The sequence below is a fragment of the Eumetopias jubatus genome, unplaced genomic scaffold (genome assembly GCF_037043125.1).
Source record: "Eumetopias jubatus isolate StellerSeaLion01/CBP00866 unplaced genomic scaffold, mEumJub1_p1.0 scaffold_11, whole genome shotgun sequence".
In the NCBI taxonomy this organism is placed as follows: Eukaryota; Metazoa; Chordata; class Mammalia; order Carnivora; family Otariidae; genus Eumetopias; species Eumetopias jubatus.
Genome location: NW_028274817.1, coordinates 28,084,178 through 28,101,435, shown reverse-complemented (window position 1 = coordinate 28,101,435; position 17,258 = coordinate 28,084,178). Strand labels below are relative to the sequence as shown.

The window sequence follows — 17,258 nt, the reverse complement described above, 5'->3', positions numbered from 1 at the left end:
CCACTGTGATGTATGCAAAACCCACCAAGCAACTCAAGATGGGCTCAAGTCTTAAGAAAGAAAGCCGCATGGAAGGAGTCTGAGCTCCACCCTGAACACGCAGCTGCCAGAAAAAGCTGTATCAAAGAGATGATTTCTATTTCACCCTGACATCGTCTGAAAAATCTAGTCTAGGTACATTATGAACTTCTACTCCTCCAAATCCTGTTCTAAACCTGGAAGTGGAGGAAATCGACCTTGGAAATCTTCCAAGAAGATGAATCTAGTTAGTCCCGATCAATAAATTTAGGCAAACTAGCAGATGAGCTGACGGGTTCTTTTATGTGCTTCTTTTTGCCTGTTTATTTTCTGCAATGAGCAAGCATTGCTTTTGTAAAAACAAAACAAAAAAGCTTTCATTAAAAAAAAAAATCTAATGACACGAAAGCCAACAAGCAGGACAGCTATTATTTTTTTTCACTTTCTCTAAACAATAACCGTGTTGTGTTTGTGCAGATTCAATTGGCAGTGCACTACTGATTAACAGATGCCTCAGTCAGATGTGTTCTAGCCACTGATAAGGTGCTTTTCGTTGTAAACAATCCTCTCCTAGGGTCACCGGCTCCTCAGTAAGTGCTTCACAGCAGTGTTAGAGCTTCGAATTGTGTTTGAGCAGTCTCCAAGGCCCCCTCTCAGAAGGGCTATGGAGGCGTCTCCTGCCTATTTGGAGAGCTGCACTAGTTCGGGGAGTCCGAAACGTTTGGTATCAGGACCCCTTACTCTCTTACCCACTGAGGACTTCAAAGAGCTTTGGTTTACGTGCGTTCTATCTATTGGTATTTGCAATGCTCGAAATTAAAAATGAGAAGTGAATAAAACACAACATCAGAGCCATCAGAGTGGTGATGTCATCACACAGGATGAAGCCTCTGGAAAACTCCACTGTACACTGGTGAGAGTGTGAGTGAAAAAGACAAAATAACTTCTTGGTATTCTTTTAGAAATAAGTTTTATCTGACAGGCACCCCCTCAAAAAGATCCTTGAGAATCACTAGATCAGATCATCAAGAACCCTTCCAGCGCTATCACTCTGGAGCAAGACTGCTCAACTTCGGCACTACTGACATTTTGAGGTGGATAATTCTTTGTTGGGGGGACACTATTTTGTGTACTGTAGGATATTTAGCAGAATCCCCAGCCTCTACCCACCAGATGCCGAACGCAATCCCCTGTTGCGACAACCAAAAATGTCTCCAGATATTGCCAAATGCCCCTTTTTTGAGAATCCACTATTTTAGGGTGCTGATTTTATGCTACTGAAATGTGAATTACAGCATGTGCACCTCTCACTGCCTTCTCGGACCCCTATTATCTCTATTTACTCGCCACTCCCATCTGGGTCTGTTCCTTCTGGGTTTTTTCTTTCTTTTTTTTTTTTTTTTTGGTCACAAACAGCAAGTCGGTGGATAGCAACAAGCACAGGATGAATGAGGTCAGGAAGAGACCTTCTGGTCAAAGTTCACCTTTCAGACATTACAGCCCTCGGGGACCCAGTGATCTTTGGGGGAGGGGGGTATAAAACAGTCAGCCAACATTCATCCAGCCATTCTTATGACTTGGTAACAACCCAGTCTTTAACAAGTTACCTATCTTTCTCCTCCAAAAATGAAAAAAATGGCCAGCTGTGCCACTGAGAAGGAGCTTCTGAAGGCAGAGAGGCAGCGTACACGACTCCGACCACCACCCCCAAAACCTCACATCTGGGAGGCCCTCCCAACCGAAATACCTGGAGGTTGTTTTTAAGTCTTTTTAAACGGACATCCTACTACGCCTGGGTGGCTCAGTTGGTTAAACGACTGCCTTTGGCTCAGGTCATGATCGTGGAGTCCTGAGATCGAGCCCCGCATTGGGCTCCCTGCTCAGCAGGGAGTCTGCTTCTCCCTCTGACCCTCCCCCCTCTCATGTGCTCTCTCATTCTCTCTCTTAAATAAATAAATAAAATCTTAAAAAAGAAAAGGAAACCGACATCCTCAACACCTCCAAGTCAGATCTTCACTCCCCACCAAAGTTCCCCCTCTTCCTTTTAGTCTCCAGAGATTAGGTCTGAGTTTTCTCGCCTGGAAATTGCCCCGGGCCACCTTAGGTCCCTACCCCTCAAAACTCCAACTACCAAACTCAAATCCAGCATCATTCCTCATCTCTTTACTCACCCTTCCTCCTGGGCCTCAAATTCCCACCCACAAACCGCCCCCCTAGCCTCCTCGCTGTGCCCCAGACTCTACGGTCATATCTGCCCCTACCCCCCACCCTTCCCCCAAGCTTCTTCACGCAGGCGACAGTCTCTTCCCTCCCCAATTTTCGCTCTCATCCCATAATTTTCCACCATCTTCAAAACTCTTCCCTGATCCTAAGAAACCAGGACTCTAATTGTCTCTGCCACCCCAGAATCGCACGTACGTCCCTCCTACGACTCACTCCTCAGTATCTTCCCCAAGTTACTCTTCCTACCCAGATCGGCTCCACTCCTCACTCTTCCCCACCTACTCCCTCGGCGCCACCCCCCCCCCCCCCGCGCTTACTTGCCCCTTCTCACTCCCACGGGCCCTTCTTCCCCGCCATCCCTCGGTCAGGCCTTCTCTAGGTCACGGCTCGCCTCCCCGGGCCAAGCGCCGCCGCCCAGTGTCAGCCGCTCAGCCTCTCAACCCACCCCCCCCCCTTCTCCCGGACCAGTCTTTCAGGTTGTGGCCTTTGAACTGGGCTCCCCGGGCCCAGGCTGAGGGACAGAGCAGGAGGGCCCGACAACTCACCCAGGACAAGGCAGAGCAGAACGAGCCCCGAGCCCGGAACCGGGGAGAGGCGGAAGCACACCATGATTCCGCAAAGCAGGCGGCGGCGGCGGCTGCTCGGGGTGGAGGTGGCGGCGACGGTGGCAACTGCAGCAGCAACACCAGCGAAAAGGCTTTGAGGAACCGGGCCAAGAGGAGCGCGGACCACCGACCACAGCCCAGCAAACGCCAAGATTCGGCGCTTCTGTGCGGGTCATAAGACTAGGGGCGGGGCTCGTTCTTGCCTTTAGCCAATCTCCGCGCTTGAAAGCGGCGCGAGGGGTGGTGATGTAGGAGCCGGTGGGCGGGGCGACCACGCCCTGGCTTTTTGGTTCACAATCATTCTTATGAGCCTAAGAGCTCTGTGCGGTCGGCTTTTTCTAAGGCTTAAAAGAGAGGATTAAGTTTCCGGGGTGTACGTAGTAGAGTTCATTTCAGTTCCAACTCCTTGAGGAGGAAGAGAATAATTTTGTTGAATTAAAAAGGTTGCTAAGCATCACAACGTAATATATATAAAAATAATACACAATTGTTCTAGGAACACTGTTGTTACCCCTGCTGTTCACGTGACTGATAATGGATAAGGGAGCTAGGGGGTAATATGGTGTCGCGGATCGCCAGAGCAAGACGTGGCCTTGAAGTTCGCCTAGTTACAATACCCTGTTTTTCGGATGGAGGAATTGAACTCAGAAAGAGGAAGAATCTTCTTTAAATACAGAAAGAAAGAAAATAGGAAAGAGAAAAATAAAATAGGAAGATAAAGGGGGAAAAATAAAGCTCATCCATATTCCCACTACCCAGAGACAGATGGTTATCTAGCTATCCTTCCAGTTGCTTTTCCTATGCATATCCACATGTGAATATTCTTTAATGAATTCATACTAAACATACTATTTGGTATACTTAACAATTGAACAGATGAAACCTAAAATAGTCAACAGAGGAAAGCATTCAAAAACTATAAAAAAATCTCAAGTTGGGACAAAGCACTAATTCTCAAATGTTAGTGTCAGAAAGGATCATCTAGGGAGTTTTAATATCATACAGACTCCTATACCTCATTCGCAGAGATTCTGAAACAGTAGGTCTCTGGCTGCCCTTGGAGTCCGCTTTTTGAACAAACACCCCAGGTGATTCCGATTTCTGTGGTTCCCAGACTACACTTTGGAGAAACATTAAAAAATAGAGCTCCAAAGGCGTCTAGCCCCAGAGATCTTAATCTGGTGTCAATGGATGAACTTGCTGGGGGTGGGCGAGGGTGGAGGGGACCGTCTGTGAATCTCCAGGAATTACTTGCAACGTTTATGTATGTGTATTTTTCAGGGGGTGAGGGGCTGTAGCTTTTACCTGTTCTCAAATGGGACCTGTGAGTCCTCATCCTACAACCACCCCTGCTCAAAAATTAGGAGTCATTGGTATATCCTGTCATTTGCTTTAATATGATTAATTCCTGAAAGTGAGAACACTTATTCATGACTTCTTCATAGGTGCAACTGAGTCACGAGCAGCTGACTTGCTCTATGAGGAACTAATATACGCTATAGTATTAGACAATGCTTTTAGCAAAAGAAGGTCATTTGACTGTCCTACCACCAATACGACTTGAAAGGAGCCATGTCCTGGAGAATCCTTGATTGAGTTGAGTCCTTACAAGTTTCCCCACCCATCCTTACTGATGGACTCTGTCCCTTCTCCCTCAACTGTAAATCACCTAACTATAATGTTCAGCGAAACCCTAAGTTCTAGAAGAAGACGCAAAAAGAGCATAGTGGAAAGAACATTGGATGGGCAGTCAGAAAAGTTAGATACCGTTTATTGGCAGCGTGACCTTGGGCAAAATCACTTCAACTCTTTTAGTATATGTGCTGCCAAAGTGGGTGCAAGTCACTTCATCTCTTTAACTTCTGTATTTTTATCCATAAAATAAAAGGAGACCAGAGCAGTTTCTCAATCCTGGCTGCACTGGAATAACTGGTGGGACCTTAAAACTGGCATTGTGGGCGCCTGGGTGGCTCAGTCGGTTGGGCAGCTGCCTTCGGCTCAGGTCATGATCCTGGGGTCCTGGGATCAAGCCCCACGTCCGGCTCCCTGCTTGGCGGGGAGCCTGCTTCTCCCTCTCCCTCTGCCTGCCACTCTGCCTACTTGTGCTATCTCTCTGTCAAATAAATAAATAAAATATAAAAAAAAAACTAACATTACCCCTTGGTCCCAGCCCTTGAGGTTCTGGTTCAGCTGGTAGGGAGTGGGGCCTGGGCATTATATTTTTCTCTAAACTCCCCAAGACAATGTTAACAGGCCAGCGATGATCTCTAAGGTGGTCCCCAGCTAGGATTCTATAAGAATAAATGTTCATTTATTGAAAATATAAGGAAACAGCATCACAGTTAGTGAAATGTCCAGCTTAATACATTGTTGCCCTTAACTTTCTGCAGGTATCATCAAATAAAAAAAATGGAAGACAGTAAGATATAAACAGATTGGTAAGCTAAATCTCCCTATCACAACCTTTTCCCCTGACCAAAAACAAACACTAGCTCCCTGACTGGGACGGGAACCTCAGGAGACAGAATGTTTTTGAAGCGGTAAGTAAATGGTGGGTGTGTTGTTAGAATGAATCGATTAAACATTCTCAAATCTTTGTTTGGTCTGAGCTTCCATACTCACCACCATTTCGTGAGAACCAGTCCCTTTGGCAGGCAGTGTCCCATGACCCCAGCACAGTCAAAGGAGCTTAGCACAAGCTCTTCTGTATTGGAGGCAGATGTGTACGTGTGGGACCAGCATCCATGTTTGAGAAACTCTGTGGGATCCCCCCCCCTCTGAGCTTCACATCCGGTGTCTTGATGGTTGCTGCTGCTGCATCCAGAGTGCTTTTAAGTGCACCTCCTCTCTCCTAGCACACCACCTACCTCCCCAGTGTGCAGAAGTCCTCAGCACACCCCGTCCCCACCCTCTACCCCCATAGGTAGTTTATGACTTTTTTTTAAAGTTTTTATTTATTTATTCATTTAAGCAAGCTTTACATCCAACGGGGGGCTCGAACTCACGACCCTGAAATCAAGAGCTGCACGCTCAACCGAGCCAGCCAGCATCCCCTGTTTATGACTCTTTAAAAAAAAAAATTTTTTTTTTAAGTAATCTCTACACCCAATGTGGGGCTCGAACCCACAACTCCGAGATCAAGAGTCGCACGCTCCACTGACTGAGCCAGCCAGGGGCCCCTGTGACTCTTTTGAGCGGCTTTGCGAGCTCATGACTTTTTGGCCAGGGAGCGGGAAATCGCTGGCAAACACATCCCTAAATGTGAACACTCTGAATGGCGTGAGAAATAATGGTCCTATCAGATTTGGTAAATGAAAGACAATGAAATGTGTGGGTCAGAGGGGGGAAAGGGACATAAAGATACAGAGATTTAGAATGAGAACGTGATAATGCTTACGAAACATAAGGGGTACAGTTGATGGTATTGTAATCATGTTGTACTGTGACGGATGGTAGCTATGCTCGTGGTGAGTGTAGCATAACATATAGATTTGTCCAGTTGCTACGTTGTACACCGGAAACCAATGTAAATTGTGTGTCAACTATACCTCAGTTTAAAAAAAGAAAAGTTTTGGGGCGCCTGGGTGGCTCAGTCGGTTGGGCAGCTGCCTTCGGCTCAGGTCATGATCCTGGGATCGAGCTTTTCTCACTTAGTGGCATATCTTGAAGATATTTCTTAAAAGCCATATAGCTTTACCTCATCCTTTCAAATGGCTGCTTAATATTTAATTGTGTAGCTATATCATAATTCGTAAAAACACAAATATCCTTAAACCACTCCTTTCAAACAAATCCCTAGATCTGTCTGCAGCACCACCTTGTGGTGCACATAGAAATTTCATCACAGAACAGCATCACTATAAAGGAATTTTAAAAAACCATTTAGAGTGAAGTCGCTGGTTTGAAATTTGGGCGCTTAGCACAGAATAAACTTTGCTGGCGTGGCCAGAGCAAAGTGGGGTCCAGAAGTTGTGATGCTGAAATGGGTTTTTGGAACGCATTCAGCCATCAGATTATCATGCAACCTTCGGAAAATCACTTCATGCTTTGTGCATCTGATATCCCTCTCCACGCCCAAATGAAGACTCTCCCCTCTTCCCCCCTCCCCAAGCCCGACTTGGAGGAGACAGAAGCATAGTCAGCTGACTGCAAGAAGTTGCTTCTTAGAAGACGGGGAAGTTAAAACACTAGTTCGTCTCCTGTGCGTATCGCTTTAGTCTCTTACAGAGGGGTCCCACAGCCTAGTAGGGAAGAGCCCAAGCTCGGGCCTCAGACTGCCTCTATTTGATTCCCATTTCTTCCACTTCCTAATTGTGTGACTTCTGGGCCTCTGTTTCCTCATCTGTAAAATGGAGGTGATAACAGTAGTATCTATCATGTAGGATTATTGTAAGGATTAAGTGAGGTACGTGGAAAGTGCTCACATATAGAAAGAAATTAACAAATATTTCCAATGCTGTGATCGGTCGTGGTCATTATAGTGTCCCCTTTGCCCTCTGTCAGCATGTCACAGACCTAAGGAAGTTCTCATTGGTGCTCACTGATTAAGGGAGGGCCGTTGTTAACCTTTAAATTCTAAAATTCCTTCTATATTAATGTAATATATTTCCAGTGAAGAATATTTGTAAAACACTGCTAAGCACAAAGAAAAAAAATTTTAAAGCCCGTAGTCCTCCTTCTGCCTAGAACTTTCCTTCTTTTTCCACCTCCTCCAACAGCAGGCTGGCTTCTGCTTCTCCAGGTGACATGATTTTCTCAGAAGAAACCTTCTTTAACCAGCCAAGGCTGAATTAGGGGGGGTTTCACCAACGGGTTCCCCCCAATACCCTGGACTTCCCTCATCATGGCATTCATCACACTGTAATTGTCTGTTCACTGGCCCAGACCCCAGAGTAGCCTGTGAGCTTCCTTAGGGCAGAGGACGTGGCCATTTTTTTTTTTTTTTTTTTTACCAATCTCTTCTCATAGTAAGTGCTCGGTAAATGTATATTGGATTAATGAATGAATAACAGATCTAAGAATAGGATCTGGCTTTTGGAGACTATATGACCTAAGTGCTGAGCTGGAAGAATGGTCTCCCCAGCAGAATATTTCCCCAGTTTTTTCCATCTGAGTCACATCAGGGAAAGTGGCAGACTATATGCCTTCTTTCCACTGGACCAACCAGCTGACCATTGACAAACATCTGCCTTCCACCTCTACCACTTTCTCCTCGTCTCTTCGTCTCTCTCTCTCTCTCTCTCTCTCTTTCTGAGTCTCATTCTCTCTCTGTCTCTCTCTCTCTCTCGGTCTCTCTCTCTCTCTCTCTCTCTCACACACACACACACACACACACTTGCATGCCAACCTTACTTATACCTCCCCCATGACCCCCACATTCTCTTTCAACACAACAGATTATGCGGGAGAATGATCCCAGGACAGTACGACCCACAAACTGTGAAATAATGTCCCATTTCCCTTCCTTTGCAGTAGGGGTTTGGAGGAGAGGGTTCACCTTCAGAAATCCTTAACCCCACCTGGTGACGGTATTCATGATGACGATAACCCGACTCGGCAGATACAACTGAGAAGGCCGCAGCCAGCTCTTTGGCACAAGATGGTGGCCCCTTGTTGCAGACCCTTGATTTGAAGCGATGGACATGTTCAAATCAGAAGAGCCCTCGTCCGCTTCAACCTCTCCATTTTGCCCAGGGAGCTCAACTTACTTGCCCAAGTGGGCAGGCAAACGGAGACTAGAATTCTCATCTCTGTACTTCTCGTCTAGTGCTCTATTCTTGGTTAGCTCCAAGCCTGGGCTCTAAAAGGCCCCACTCATCAAAGTGTCCTGTCAGTGAGAGAGGCCGGGAAAACCCCGAGGGCGCTGTTCAGTGCTGGTGCAGAACTGATCAGGCGCAGACCTTAGCACTCTTAGGAACTGAACTGTGGGAGTTTCCTAGCAACATCCCTCTTCCGGATGTTATTTCCTCCCTTTGGCAGCTGACTGTTCACCTAAGCACTTGCTGGCTCTACTTCGGGCTTTAAGGAAGGACAGCCCATCGGCCAACCACTTTATTAGGGATTTAACAGAAGTTGAGAAAAACAAGTCCACATCCTTTGATGCCATCCCTTTCTTTCCATGGGCGTCTCTCCATCCTTTCTCCCCAGACACAGCCAGGGTGGCCCCCCCGGGGGTAGGCACGTCTACCTGAAGACCTGTAAAGCAGGATGAAGACAACAACCCTCCAGGTAAAACCTAAATGATGGGCTTGGCAGGGCCTCTCGGAGGTTTGGCCATAATGCCCCATCTAGCCCCCTGCTCCCACCGCACATTCGCTCACTCTCCTCAGCTTACAAACCAGGGAAGCTGCTTTCTGATCCCGGTTTGGCCACTACTCACTCTGTGGCCTCTTTAGGCTGCTTCATCTCTTTGGCCACTTAATCACACTTTACCGTCTAAGTAAGTGTTTGAACTCCCGTCAGTGTTTCTCAAAGTATGTTCCATGGGTCCTTGGGGTCAGGGGAGGTATCTCAGAGCGAGTAAAGAAGACAATGGCTCCAGTTTTCTTTGTTTTAGAGCATAAGTTTTCGTGGCTCTGTCGCTAAAAAAAAAAGTACAAGAAACATTGGACGAGAAAATCGCCATGTTCACTTTTAGCTGTACTAATCTAAAACCCTAGGTTTTTTCTCAGTGCCCAAGATAGGCCTGTTTTATGATGAAAGATTCTGGTGGATTTTGTTCTAAAAATAGAAACTCAAATGAGAACACTCAAAGAGCATATCCATGGCAGTCCTCTAGAACCATCTCTAAGCTGGTAACACCCGAAAAGGCGTAATGGCTATAACAGGTCCTATATGCCAGGGACTGGTGTAAGCCTTTTCCACGTACCATCTCGTGGGATTCTCGAGACAGCCCTATATGGCAGACACTGTTCTCTCTGTTTTACAGATGAGGAAACTGAAGCACAGAAAGTTTAAATAACGTGCCCATCTTTGTCAGTTTGAAATGCTATAATGACTTATCCTAAGTTTTTAGTCATTTACTACAAATGCTCAGTACGTCTGTGGCAGAAACGGCTTGTTGCCTACCAAAGAGTCATTCCCCCTACTTCCTTAGTGACACAACCTTGATTATGTTACAGGTGACAATGTGTTCAGCTCCAAGAGATGAAATCACAATTGCTTTAAGCCAGCCATTCAAGCCTTTGCTAGTGATGGATATAAAGGTGACCAAGTGACCTAATTCTGACTGATGAGACAGGAGGAGGACCCCGAGGGAGCTCTCAAAGAGACGTTTCTTCTCTGAAAAAGAGACGAATGTGAGAAAGGCCTGCATCCACCTATTGTTGGGATACTAGAGTCAGGATGCAATGTTTGGTGCTGTGGCAGCCATCTTGGAACCATGAGGGAAGACATCATTTTGGTACTGAGGATGTCAGAGCAAAAAAGACAAAAATATTTTTAATAGCGCTGAGTTGCTGCTATGTCCCCCCTGGGACTGCCCACCTCCCAACGTCTTGTTAAGTGGGATAATACATGTCCATATAAACTTAAGTCCCTCTTAGTTGGGGAACTTTATTGCCCGACTTGAAGTCATCTGAACTAGTATCCTTCATCCAGGAAGCTGTCCATCTGTTTCACCATCAATTCAATCTTGAAATGTTTCCAAGACGCACCTTAAACCCTACCTGCAGACCTCACCCACCTCTTTCTCTGTTGAGATTCTGAACTAGTGTTTACCGCGTGTCCTATAGTTCAATATTTCGTTATGAGGGGGTTTTGTATGACTTTTCACTCTAGGTTCTCCTGGGTTCATTTGGACTCTCCAACTAGACTAAGTTCCTTGAGGAACATGCCTTCTAGTAGCTTATTTACCTCCGGCATTGCCAGCAGTACGTAACGCTGTCCCACACATATGGTGGTCATCAACCTTCCTTGTCGGAATAAAAATGATGGTAATTACTGTTGGCGTTTTTAGTGCTAAGAGGCACCTCATGTCTCTCCTCACAAGAAGTTCATTTTTACCCCAGGACAGGTAACTCGAGGTCCAAAGTAAACAGGTGACATTTTATGAGCTCAAAGGGTTTTCTTGAGGTCTGACAAGTTGTTAAAGGTTATTTGACCCTCAAATCTATACTGGAGAACATAAAAGGCAATGTTTCTCAGTAATGGCTACACATTAGAATCACCTGGGGAACTTTTTTAAACCTACAGATACCAGGGTCCCACCCCCAGAGAGTCTGACTTAATAGGAGGTGTGGTCTGGGCATGAGAGGTGTGAGGAGTTGAGACCCGCTGCTGTAGATCGCTGTGTGGAAGTCCTAAAGAAGGGTGCTTAAACTCTAGAGTCCATAAGAATGACCTGTGGTTTAATGTCAAATGATGACTCCTGGGCCTCACTACTGGAGAATCTGAGTCTGATTTGGGCCCAGGGGTCTGCATTTTTAGAAAATAGCCAGGTGGGTCAGATGTATGTGGTCTGTGGGCTACATTTTATAACGAGAAAATTCTGTGGTGCATTTTTTACTTGCTTAAAAATACACTTTTAACAGAAAACTAACAGAAGAAAGTAGCTGTTATAAATCAGAAAGGGGAAGGGGTGCCTGGGTGGCCCAGTCAGTTGAGCATCCAACCCTTGATTTCGGCTCAGGTCATGATCTCAGGGTCCTGGGATTGAGCCCCGTGTCGGGCTCCTTGCTCAGCTCGTGCTCTCTCGCTCTCCCGCTCAAATAAAATAACCTTTAAAAGAAAGAAAGAAAGCTGAAGTCAAAGAAGGTGCTATCCCAGTGGATTCTGCCCTAGAGTCATATATTCAGTTCTGGGTACCACAGTTTCAGGGCACTAAACTAGAGAGCCTCCAGAAAAGGGAGACCAGGGTGGAGAGGAACTGGAAAATCTCCCCATGGGCACATGGTCAGGCTGGACAACAGGTCTTAGTGGAGGTAGCGGTCTTCAAATACCTACCTACAGGGCAAACACGGGGACGAGAAAGACTCTTCTCTGGAGCTCTGGAGAGGAAATGGGAAGGTTCGTTTGGAGTTACAAGGAGGCAGGATTCAGTTCATTAGGAAGACTGTCTATCAGTAAGACCTTAACAAGTACTAACTCATAGTGGCTTGTTTTGAGTTGCCACAAGTGTTTAAAAGAGAAGTCGAATGAGCATTTGTCCAGAAAAGTGTAGAATGAGTTTCAGCACCGGTAGAAAAGTTAGATCAGATGACCTCTAAGTGCTCTATCAACTTGGATCCCGCAGCTTTCTGAAATTCCTTGTGCCTCAGAAGTTGTTAGAGGAGGGAATTTACAATAAATGAAAATACAAAGGACGGCGATACCATGAAAGGAAAGGGACCACAAGAAAAGGAATGGGGGCAGCCTATATAATGTAGAAAAGGTAGGAAAACAGATTCTCCCGTTCTCCCCCAGAGCCTCCAGGGGGAATGCAATCCTGCTGACACTTTGATTTTAGGACTTTTGGCCTCCAGAACTATAAGATCATAAATACGTGTGGTTTTAAGCCACCAAGTTTGTGGTGAGCTGTCAAAAGCAGCCAACAGAAAACTAATAAAACAACCCCGGTAGGAAAGACTCGCAGATTTTAGGGAAGGGGAGGTGGGTCCCTGAGTATTTTGCCCCTGAAGCTGGCCTTTATAAGATTTTGGTGGAAAATGTAGTTTGTTGTTTTGGGGTTTGGGTCGGTTTATTTGCTTCCTTTGCCACTTAGAAGTCCCAGAATAAGAGCAAATGCCAGTTTTCGATGGTCTTCAGACAGGTTTCTCATCTAGCCTTCTAGAAACCTGCGAGTCTTGGCAACAATTGTGGGGCAGTTTGAGGCCATGGCTCCGCTTTATATGCCCTGTCTGCCCTCCCCACACTTTCCACCCCTCAAGTCCCAGGAAGCCTACCCAGAACCTCCATCTGGTAACTTCTTTCCAACTCAGCAGCGGTTCAAGCCTTCATACCTTCGATCTGCCCTGTGGGTAGGGTTGTTTTCATCCTTGCTAACACCTTGCTTTGTAATCGGGTATCTAGCCATTCACTCCTGTAAGCAATACACTTTGCCCCTCCCCATGTGTGTTAGCTGCTTTGCTGTTCCGGTGCAGTTCCACTCCAGGGCTCTACCCTGGCTGTTTTCTCTGGAACATTCTTTCTTCAGATATCCGGATGATGAACTCTCTCGTTTCTCCTCCAAGTCTTTGCTTACCTGCCTCTTTCTTACTGAAGCCAACCCTGACTACCCTTTTTAATACACACAACGCACGCACACACGCACACATACGCACGCACATACACGCTTTCAAACTCCCTTTTCTTGCCTCTTTTTCCCCAGCACTTGTCTCCTCCTAACATAAAATATAATTTCTTTATCATTATGTTTATTGTTTAGGGTCTGTCTTCCCGCATTAAAATGCTAAGGACACCAAGTGCAGGAATCTGTGTCTTTATCTGACAATGTCTTTTATAAGACCTTGTGTGACTCACAATCGGCCTGCCCAATGTGGCACACAAGGTGGATTTCACTCCGACCAGCTGGGCCGTTAACACTTGGGGGCACGTCCCCTGGTGCTCAGCCCAGCTCTCCCCTCCTCAGCACTGACTGCCATCCCCATGGTTGCCCATTCTCTCCACGTCTCTGTCCTGGACTCAGTGGACAGGAAGGAGTGAGAAAGGAGTTAAACCACTCCTTCCACTGATCTAGGTGCTTATGGATGTATTGAAGTGCTTTGGGAAAAACACAGAAGATGGTTAGAACAACAGTTTCAGGGGTTGTCCAACATACACTTGTAGGAAAACCTCAAACAACTGCCAAACTTAAGCAAAAGTTCAGGTGTGTTTTGCCTTACATAAACCCAATAAATGAGAACTCAAAAATTTAGGGAGGGGAACAGAACACAATATCCCAACGTGTGTCCCTTGGGCATGTGGAATGGTTTGAGCTGAAGGCAATTAAAAGCCAGCAAACTCAGGAAAAGCTTTTTACCTCCCCCCTTAACCACTTAAATGAATTTAGATAGGGTGCCTGTACCTGGAAGACAGCTGTTACCAGAGATAACTTTTTTTTTTTTTTGAGAGGAGGAAAGAGGTGGGGAGGAGCCGAGGGAGGGGGAGGGAGAGAATCTTAAGCGCGCGAGCCCGATGTGGGGCTGGATCTCACAACCCTGAGATCATGACCTGAGCCGAAATCAAGAGTTGGACGCCCTTGGGGCACCTGGGTGTCTCAGTTGGTTAAGCGACTGCCTTCGCCTCAGGTCATGATCCTGGAGTCCCGGGATCGAGTCCCGCATCGGGCTCCCTGCTCAGTGGGGAGTCTGCTTCTCCCTCTGCCCCTACCCCCTCTCATGTACACACTCGCTCATTCTTGCTCTCTCAAGTAAATAAATAAATAAATCTTTAAAAAAAAAAAAAAGAGTCGGACGCCCAACTGACTGAGCCCCCCAGGCGCCCCCAGAGATAACTTTTTATATCAGAAAGATGTATGGCATGGCAAATATTTGTTTACCCATCATTTGCTCTTCTCACCTTCCTGTGAAGTGTCCTCCTCCCCTTTGAAGCCCCAGGCTGCTACCCACTTCTCCTCAGCCAAAGATGATACTCTAGGACCTGACTGCCTGGGGGTCTGGAATTTTTATTTGTTCGTTTTTCTCCTGTTAATCTGTCTTATGTCAATTTGATTATTAGGCCAGGCACAGAATCATAGAAGGGAAAAAGGGAAAAGTTTTTCACCCCTCTGCTTGTAAAAATAGATTGGATCTGAGAGTGTTCATTTGCATTTCAAAGGATGCTTCACTTCACAGAAAGAATTTACCTCCGGGTTATTTTAAAGGGTTGGCTCAATTGAAAATTTTGAACCTGAATGTCACAAAATGGAGGATTAAATGATGCACGTTACATTAATACAGTGGACTATTAAACGGTTATTAAAAGTTGTGTTCTTAATGTAATGGGAAGATGCTAATGTTGTCATGAGGGGGGACAGTTGGAAAACAAATTGTATAATTATGTAAGGGAGGAATATTTGCCACCCCAAAACGTGTCTCTTTGGCATGTGGGTTATTTTAAGCTGATTATATTTAAAGAAATGGAAGACTCAAGAAGTTTTTCTTTTCTTTTCTCCCCTCTCTAACTGCCTAAAAGAATTTAGACAGAGGGCCCGCTCCAGGAAGGGAACAGTCCCCTTAGATACCTACGTTATAATATGAAGTAGGGGTGGTGGGCACGGAGGAAGTTAGCAAAATCTGTTTGTTGAAATTCTTCTCTATGTCCCATTGTTTCTGTATGACCCAGCAAACATTTGTTCACCAAATATTTACTCTTTTTCATCTTCCTAGGAATTGTCTTCTTCCCTTTGAAGATCCAGAACCCTAATCCCTTCTCTTTAACACTAGATGGCATATAAACCTCAATTGCCTAACTGCCTGGGGTCTCATACTCTTGTGGAGTCCCCTCCTGTTAACCTGTCTCACATTAATCTGTCTGATGTCTCACTTTTTTCTGTTCAATCTGTCTCTTGTCAATTTAATTCTTAGACCAGCCAGAAGATCCTTGAATGGTAGAGAAGAATTTTTCTTTCCAACAATTAAAATGTTTTTTTTTAATTCCATAATAAAAGAGACTGGAAAGACACCAAATTATTAAGAGGGATTGTTCCCGAGCATTGAGATTGTAAATAATAGCCTTTTTGTCTTTTGAATTGTCTGATTGTCCACATTTTCTATAATGAGTATTATTTTCATTATAAAGATTAAAATAAGGGGCCCCTGGCTGGCTCAGTCGGAGAAGCATTCAACTCTTGATACCCGCGTTGTGAGTTCGAGCCCCACATTGGGTGTAGAGGTGACTAATGTAAATAAATAAACTTAAAACAAAATAAAACAATAAAAAATAAAGATTAAAAGAAAACGTTTAAAAACAAAAACCAAGCTTTGTATTCTAAAAATTCAATTTGCCCAAAACTTATCTGAATTGTCGTTATTGGGGTGTATCTCTGGGGGAGGGAGAGAAAGTTCCGGGACAACTGTTTATTAAGTCTTCATCTAATTCTCGCTTTTACTTAAGAATGGATCTATAATAATCCAGAAGTAAGGTAGAAGAGTGAAAAAACAAAACAAACCCCGATGATCCTTTTAAGAAAACGTGTGGCAGTTGCTTCCGTGGGGAACGAGGGAATCACTTAGGCGATTATTTAAAACCGCTATCTTCTCATTTTGCGAGCGCGAAACGAACTGGCTAAATGAATCGAACAGCTAATTGATTTGTTCGTTGTATCGAATGGGAGAATGCCGCTTAAATGTCCGAAATTGGTAGGTAGGACTGTACGAGAAAAGGTGAAGGCGGTGATGACAAACCAATAAATTAAAGGAGGCTCTTTGGAGAAATCGCTGAGTCAAGAGTCGGACAATCACGTGAAGTTTTTAATAAAAACGAAACTAAACCAGAAGTGGTGAGCTTTGCCTCCTCTACCCCCCCCCCCCCCACGCCGCTTCTTGGTATTGTTACAGGCGCGGGGGCGTCGGTTGAATCTATCCTTCGGCTCCCCCACCGGGCCGGAGCCAGAGGGGTGGTGGAAGGATCGGGATTCGGGCCGGCAGGCGCGCCTTTGCCCTTGCGGGTCAGCCTTTCGGGAACAGCAGCGCAGCGAGCCGGACGAGACATTGGCCTTGGGTGTCTCCTGCTTTTGGTACCTTTGGAGGGCCGGCTGCAGCCGTGGCAGGCTGCGCTCGCGGCCAGCGGTCAAGGAGACCTTGCTCGGCAAAGCGACTATTGTACTTTGAGCTCGTGACTCCGCAGGCTTTGCCGCTTTCTAGGCACGTCTCCAGGAGCTTTCTCCCCCTGCAGGCCTAGCTTCTAAATGCAGTTTGTTTTTGCTGTGTGATGCTGTTTTATTCTTAGCTTTGGCGCCAAGAGTGGAATGCAATCCTTACCAGTTAATTACGGCCTCTTGGAGGAAAGAACAATAAAGTGCTGTCTTTTACGTCTAAAGCTGGTTACTTCTGAGTTCAATGGCAGTAGTTGCTTTGAAGTCTTTACCCGGCGTACTTACTCACCTGGTGTCCTTTACGAGCGCAAGAACCTGCACGAAAGCCTAGTGCTCTCTTGGGTTGGCTCTTGCCAGCTTCGACATAAAGAGATTGTGTCGCGTATATACATATGTCAAAACTCATCAAATTGTACACTTGAAATATGTATAGTGTATTGAATGTCAATAATACCTCAACAAAGCTTTTTAAAAGGAACACATGCAGAGAAGTAATAAATGGTAATCAAAATTAAGGAACTGATAAAATGCAAAAATATATTTCTTTTATCTATGTCACTGAGTAGTAAAAAAAAAAGTTATCTCCTGCCTTTTCTTGGTGAGTTAACTGTTATTTATTTTAAAGCCTTAAATTTCTGTAAATATAGGCACATGGTTTTACCTGCAAAGTTTTTCCTAAA

The 17,258-nt window shown here is 45.5% G+C and overlaps 1 protein-coding gene across 3 annotated transcripts in view; it reads right to left on the bottom strand.

The window, feature by feature from the left end:
* LAMP2 (lysosome associated membrane protein 2) overlaps positions 1-3,016 on the bottom strand; it is a 39,127-nt gene extending 36,111 nt beyond the window's left edge. For 2 of the 3 annotated variants that reach the window (XM_088028662.1, XM_028087763.2), the window contains exon 1: positions 2,787-3,016. In XM_088028662.1, coding sequence (XP_087884788.1) covers positions 2,787-2,850 — 64 coding nt within the window. In that variant the 5' untranslated portion in view covers positions 2,851-3,016. The remainder of the gene's footprint in view (positions 1-2,786) is intronic. The other variant, XM_088028661.1, reaches the window with a different exon arrangement.
* Positions 3,017-17,258: the final 14,242 nt, after the last annotated feature.